This window comes from Diceros bicornis, chromosome 5 (assembly GCF_020826845.1).
Source record: "Diceros bicornis minor isolate mBicDic1 chromosome 5, mDicBic1.mat.cur, whole genome shotgun sequence".
NCBI lineage: Eukaryota > Metazoa > Chordata > Mammalia > Perissodactyla > Rhinocerotidae > Diceros > Diceros bicornis.
Window position 1 is genome coordinate 32356464 of NC_080744.1, and position 7645 is coordinate 32364108.

The following is a 7645-nucleotide window of genomic DNA, read 5'->3' on the forward strand; positions in this document are numbered from 1 at the left end:
TGCAAAAGCAGCTTAATATTGCTCATGCTCTTGACACCTTTAATTCTACTTCTGGACATTTACTCCAGGAAACAAAAGTAAACCAACAAAACTACATACGTGATTTTTTTTTTTTTCTGAGGAAGATTGGCCCTGAGCTAACATCTATTGCCAATCTTCCTCTTTTTGCTTGAGGAAGATTTTCCCTGAGTTAACATCTGTGCCAATCTTCCTCTATTTTGTATGTGGGTCACCACCACAGCATGGCTGACAAGTGGTGTAGGTCAGTGCCCGGGAACCGAACCCAGGCCACTGAAGTGGAGTGTGCTGAAATTAACCACTAGGCCACAGGGCCGGCCCCTGAATTTTTTTTTAATAACCATGGAGACTACACAGCAATATGGAACTGGCTGAAAAATTAAAAAAAAAAAAAGCAATATGGAACCGGCTGAAACATTAAAAAAAAAGCAGAATGTCTGAATATCTACTATGAATACAACTTTGAAAACATACAGATGTGTGTGGACAAAGTGAAAAACAAAAATGGCAATAGTTGTGACAAGGTGACAAAATTATGGATGGTACGTTATATCTCTTTTAAAAATTCTTCAGTCTTGTTAACTTGTTTTAAGTTTAAAATGAAAAATTAAAATAAGAACAATCTCTTAGTCAAGTGGGTGTTAGGAAAGATATTTTCTCATCTCTAATGCATTTATGAGAGGTATGGGTAATTATTTTTATACCTGTGGGATACAAAGCATTCTTAGGTCACGAAATATAGTCGTTTTTAACCTGTTTTAAGTAATCTGGTTTAGGTAAAATTAAATCATAATAGCCAGTGTTTATACAGAGTTGACAATGTGCTAGGCGATTTACACGTGCTAGGTACATCACATGTGTTAACTCATTTAATCCTAATAACATCCTTATTAGGTAGTTACTGTTAAATTCCCATTAAGCAGATGAGGAAACCGAGCTCAGAAAGGTGAGGTTCCTTGCTCAAGGTCCTAGCTTAGCTGGTCAGTGGTAGAGACAGGATTCAAACTCTGCCTGTCTGGCTCCAGAGCCTGCGCCCTAAACCACTGTCCCATGCCCTACTCAATGGACGACTAGAAAACGGTCCCACTGGTTTCTAAGTCAGGCCAACACTCTTTTCACTGCACCAGATTGCACCTCATCAGGCAGATGAGAAAATTGAAAACAAGGTTGAGTAACTTGCCCATGGTCACATGACTAGCTAATGGTTGACAATTAACTTCTTGACTTCTAATCTAATGATCTTCCTATTATCCCAGACTGCTGGGAATGAAAATAAAAATATCTAGCTAAGAACAAAAGCAAATGAGAAAAGACCTCAGGGAAATCAAGTCTAAGACCTTTAAAAAGATAAAAATCTCCCCTGTCTCTTTGCTCTGCCATTTATTTTAACGTGACTCTGTCCTACCAGTACTGGCCATACGTGCCACTGGCAGATATCTGTACCCGTGGATCAGTGACCTACATGGGAGGGAGAAAGAGTGATGGAGGGGAGAGGGGCTCTAGGAGATGTGGCCATCACGGTGCACATCTGGTGTGGTAGGATTTGGTCAAACTCCGCATGTGTGTCTGTTCAAGTGGAGAAATGACATGCCAATCAGGTGAGTTTATTGGAAAACGTAACCATTTTCTGACCAAAACAAAAAAGTTCTGTGAGAACAACTGACCTTAGAGGGGTGATGGTTGGTTGTGTGCCAACTTGGCTAAATGACAGTACTCAGTTATTTAATCAAACACCAATCTAGGTTTTGATATGAAGATATTTTGTAGATCTGATTAACACCTATAATCAGTTTACTTTAAGTAAAGGCAATTACTCTTGATAATGTAGGTAGGTCTCATCCAATCAGTTGAAGGCCTTAAGAATAAAAACTGAGGTTTCCTGGAGAAAAAAATTCAGCCTCAAGACAGCATTAACTCCTACATGAGTTTCTAGCCTACTGATCTGACCTACAGAGTTCAGACTTGCTAGCCCCCAAAATTGCATGAGCCAATTTCTTAAAATAAATCCATATCTATCTATCCATCTATCTACCCACCCATCCACCTACCTATCTATCTATCTAAAGAAAGGAAGAGATTCTATAGGTTCTTTTCTCTGGAGAACACTGCTATAAAGGTCTTTCCGGGACTGCCAAGTACTGTGAGAACGCTGAGCACAGAGATCCACTTGACAGACAGATCATGGAGAGCAGAAATATTCTGATAATGGAGGAAGAAAGGTTTGGCTGAAAAGACATGACATTACATGCCACCACACAGGCAGGGACCAGAGCGAATGTTCCTCTCTGCCCCCGGTCACAGCAGGAAGACAGTTATAACAATCTCAGTACAGTTAAAATTGAAAGGGGGGTGTTCGGTGCGAACACAGGCCCAAACACCCACGAGTCCCTGTAGCAATAAAATGACACTCGGAGGAAAGAATATGCACTCAGATTTCTGGGAATTAACAAGAAGAAAAGGCGTTCTGGGAGTGTTAAGAGAACCTCCTCCACGAGGGCTGACAATGACCTCAAGGCATCCCCGGGGTCCTGGTGAACACTGACAGACAAGGCACCTCTAAACCTTCACACCGCTCTGGGTTCCTACTGCAATGTTTCCTGGGCTGCGGAGAGTTACGTTTTAAATCTCATCTGCTTCCCATTTTTAAAATAAATACGGCCTTCCCAATTTCTTCCTCATTACTCTCATCACCATCTCCCAGCAGCCCCGTCCCCTAAATGACTGCTTGGGATGCCAAGGGGAAGGTACAAGGAGGCAGTCAACCTCACCTTGGCTTCTGAAGTAGGTTCCAAGAAGCACAGGCGATTCCCAAGTCCCTCAGCTGCCAGGCAGAACTTCCTCTGCTCCTTGTGGACGTTTGCGATGCACTGGAGAACCACTTCATCCTCCTGCGGGGAGAACAGACACACAAATGTGAGTGGTCAGGGACTGCCTCCTCATGCTGAGCCAGGCCCCCAAGTTACTGTACTTTTATCAGGTAAGCTGGCCATCCCTAATGAGAGGCACATGCTTTTGCATATTCTATAGATAAAGGAGAATTTTTTATTCACATGCCTATATTCACATGACATAACTGAGTACCTCCCCTGAGTTAGAATCTTCTAAGTTCTAGCATGGGGTTAGTGGGAGCGAGTCAAGGAATGGATGTGCTACATACACATACAGCATGGGCCTAATTTCTGAGACATATATGATGCACACAATCCAGGTGAGCAGATATTTTCAACACGTGAGTGGACAGGAAAGCAAATCTAAGCAATCTCTCCAAATATGAAATAAAACAGTAAGATGTGATTGAGGGAACAGAGAATACAGCAGAGATCAGAGGGAGGTGGGATTAGTGGAGGGAAGTCTGTTTTGTGTCAAGTTGTGGAGGAGGCAAGAGACATGTTTTATTGGGGGAGGGGTGTATGTAGTGGGTAACATACTTGCCAGAGACGACAGAAGGAAGCTGTGGAGGGTCACAGGACATGAGTTTTAGACATATGGGAGAGGAAGATTGAAAGAAGTCTTGAGGATTCAGATTGCAAGGAGGAGTTGAAGGTCAAGTAGAGGAGCCATTTTGAATCCCCAAGGAGGGGACCTCCCTCCTACACATCATTCTCAACAGCAGCCCTCCTAAAATTTCAGAGACCTTGTTTGAATGGCAATCGTCTTGTTGATGATCCAGAAATGAGGCAGACCCTCATTTACGCTAATAGGCTCACCTCCTGCACAACCCTGCCTGAAGCTGAGAGGCAAACATTTTCCTCACCAGTTCCTCCGTGCTTGTTCCTCCCATCTATCAGTCCATGCCCTCTATCTGCCACCAGAGACGTTGGGCTTCAAACACTAACAAGATTTCCAGGTGTGGTTAAGTTAAAGGAATAACCAGAGGAGAGCCAGCTGGAGTTTCCGCCTTAGCAATCACTCTCCTGTTCCCCTGTCTCATGCCATATCCCCCCATGCTAATGTTTGTCCTGGAGTATTGGGAAGGCAGATTAAACACAACAGGTTTCTCTTAAACTACGTCTACAATGTGCCTAGTCATGTGGAAAAATGAAATCCTTCCACCTGGTGGGAACGTGAGAGATTCAGTAGTAACAGACCCCAATAAAGACGTCTGCTGGTGCCAGGAGATTGGTTGGGGGCTACAGAGAAATGCTAGAAGCCACAAATTACAGACATATGAAAAGAAGATTAAGGAAAAAAAACCTCCACACTTTTACTAGCACTGAAATGTCACTGTTCATCATTAAATTGAGTCAGTAATAAATTCGAGTCTCTGCTTACAGCGAAATCAGAATTCACGGTCTTCATTTGAATTGAGACAGAGGAAAACTCCAGAATATCACTGCTCTCAAAACATAGGCTCAGTGAAATCTCTGAAGAGAATAAAGTTTTTCCCCAGGTGAAGCCTCCCCCAGATCCTGTAGCGACAGGGGCAATACCATCCTCCTAAGGGGCCCGGGCAATGGTGGAGTTCTCTTAGTTGTCAAAATGACCGAGGGGTGCTACGTGCATTGTGAAGAAGGTGCCGTGGGAATTAAATGGTCTGTACTGCAAGGGGCAGTTCTCAAAACATCATTTTTCTGTCGAAAATGTCAAGAGGACCCCCTATCGAGAAATATTGAAGTATCTCCCACCTATACACAATTCACCAGTAAAAAACAGGCATTTGTCAGCCACAGGAGTGGTTATGGACCAGACTTGTCACTAACCGGTGCAAGGCAACAAAGTTCTCTTTTTAGTTTGTGTCTTAGAGAGTCGCTTTCCGTGATCTCATTTTCCATGCTCTTTCCACTCCAAGGTGCCCAAACCACCTTGGCTTGACCTTGCACTAGCTGCCTTGAGGTCTCTCTATTTGTCTTCTGAAATTTACTTGTCCTATAACTCCCATCCTCATAACCTATCAGCTAATGCAATAAATGAACCTGCCCTGGCTCAATAACCACTTGCTGGAGACAGCAAGCCAGACACCCGACGCGAGTGCCTTTCTAGGTCGGCACTCTGGGTAACACACAGATGGGTATGGGACTCTGGGCCAAATTTACTGTTCTCCAAACACTTTCGCTTTTTTCCATATGCTGTCTGGAACCGTATGCTCAGTGCTGACCTGGCTGCAGACACCACCTGGAGTGGCAGCCTGTACCTGCCTTTGCTCCAGACAGCAGCTGTTATCTCCACAAACCTCAACAGACAGACGTCTGGAGCCTTCGAGTGCTTGACACTGAAATCTTCGCACCAAACTTCCATTTGGAATCATAAGCTGAGTTAATTCAACCCATCTCATTACTTCTCTCACTCCCTAGCAAAACACAGAACACAAGCCCCTCCAGTTACCAGCTCTGCCCAGACTACTCATCCTGTACTGATGCATACTTTCTCTCCTCTTGTTATCTCTCTTCCTTTCTTCTTTTGCTTTAAATCAATCCTGGGATTTTCCAGAAAATACCATTTCCAAGGAAGCCCCTTTAATTGGAGGTTGCAAATTGTCCCACGTTTGGTATCTCCTCTCCCCAGCAGCCGGTGTTCTCCTCACATCCCCCAAAGCCAAATTCAAATGATTATCCTTCTACTCAGGTGCAAAAACTCTTCTATTTTGAGATGTGTGATAGCCAATCTCCACATCTTCTTTGGCAATCTATCAACAGCCTAGTTACTTCTCCCACCATTTACCTGACTCTTAATGACAATCAGAAAATCTGATAAAAATTTTGTGTAAATTCAACATACACTTATTGGCTACCTTCCAATGAAAAGCGTTCTGCCAGGATACTGCACGGTACACCAGGTTTTATAAGACAAGATCTGTTAATACTGTCATAATGGAGCTGAGGCTGAAAGGCCAGCTCAAGGACTATCTCCACCGCACTTCAGCCATCATCTCAAGTAACTTCAAGGCTTATGTGGACAATCTATTCAAAATGAACACCTTTACTTAATTACTTCCACTCTATTTTAGTAACACACTGTGATGAACATTCCTTGGCATAACCTAGGACAATTCCAATTCTAAAATCCCAACCTAGACTACCTTACTCCATGAACCCAATCTTCTCTCTGTCTTGCTTTCTCGTTCTCTTGCTCTCACTATTCTTACTCTTCTTCATCAAGACCTCCAGTTCCCAGAGGATGCTGCCCTCTCCATTATTTCCTCTACCTCAGGAAGAAGAATGATTGATTTCTTGACAGAGAAAATAACACAACTCTGGGGTTTTGTTCCACTATAAATCTAATTTTTTGTAATATATTTTTAGCCTGTTTGAACTCTGATTTCACTGAAACAAGACCATAAAAATTTCCCCTTTTTTTGTAGGCCTTAGAGTAGATTCAACTCAGTCAATATCAAATGACCACACCTCCCATCAAAAGAAAGATAAGCTAAAGAGAAGGAAGTGCTAGGTTGGAGGGCACAGTAATCAGTAGTGGTAAGACCTTTCAGACCTAGCCTCTGTCCTTAAAGGTGAGGGGTACAAATCTCTTAAGTCTCCAGGAAATAATATCTGTAAAATACATAAAGGATTCCTGCTTTCTACCAAGTAAGTCAAAAGGTCTCTGCCAGGCTTTTAAAGTATCCCCACCACAGTTGTGTTCTCCCATCCCCCACTAGCCTTATCTTTCCTTCATTCCTATTGCCTTACAGTCTCCCAAATAAGTCTCACTTGGTGTCCACAAAATGCTCCTTGATACCCTTGTGTTCCTTTATTCAACTCTGTATTCTCCTACCTTTCTGATGGATCCTTCCCATGTTCTCTTTCTCCTGCCACCCCTTGATATAGGGATCGCCCAAGGATAGGTCTTTGTCATTTCCCTGAGCAATCTCATCCACTCTTCAGGCTTCCAGTTTTATTCTGAGGAGTTGTTACGCCAGCTGTCCTCCAACCTGGTGGCACTCTAAGGTTCCAAATCTCTACCTTTTCCTAACTTTATCCATGGACTTTGCAACACCTCAATCCAGTATGTGCCAATGCACCAACAGGCTGCCTTTTCAGTTTACTTTCATGTTTCCCATGTTTGTTAATGACACACCCAAGCTCTTGGCAACCCAGACTTGAACATCATCATCTGCTTTCTCTGAGACTTCCCTCCTTCCTGTCCTACAGCAAATGGGCCAGAGGAAGGAGAGGCTGGAGGTCTAGAGGTCAGGAAAAGGCTATTACAACACTTAGAGCCTTCTTCCTCTGCTCTGTTACCAGAAGCATAGCTCTAACCTTATCATTTTCCTGCTGAAAATCCACAGTGGCTCTCTCCACTGGCCATAAAACATATACGTACAAATTTTTTGAACTAGCATCTGAGGACCTTCACTTTCCAACTTACTTCCCCAACTTCTTCCCTTAGAGTTCCTTCACCTTCTCTACCTCCATGCCCTTCCTCATGCTGTCTCTAATTCTAAAGCTGCCCTGATTTGTCCTATTTTTTCATGTTCATATATTACCTATTCTCCTAAGCTTAGCTCTAATACCACATTCTTTGTTGAAACCCAAGTAATCTCTCCTCTTTCCGAACTTCCACAGCAATATCACCACACTCTCGCTTTGTGGTTATTTACATGCATGCCTTATCTCCAACTATATTGTATAATTTGAAATGGCTAATTTACTGATCTCTGACTATATGACAGGCACTGGGCTTTATGCACAGT

General features: G+C 43.1%; 1 protein-coding gene across 1 annotated transcript in view; it reads right to left on the reverse strand.

The window, feature by feature from the left end:
- Window positions 1–3799, reverse strand: part of RYR3 (ryanodine receptor 3) — a 345772-nt gene extending 341973 nt beyond the window's left edge. Inside the window, exons 1-2 of the mRNA XM_058540531.1 lie at window positions 3773–3799; window positions 2787–2906 (exon numbers count right to left, since the gene is read on the reverse strand). Coding sequence (XP_058396514.1) covers window positions 2787–2906; window positions 3773–3799 — 147 coding nt within the window. The remainder of the gene's footprint in view (window positions 1–2786; window positions 2907–3772) is intronic.
- Window positions 3800–7645: the final 3846 nt, after the last annotated feature.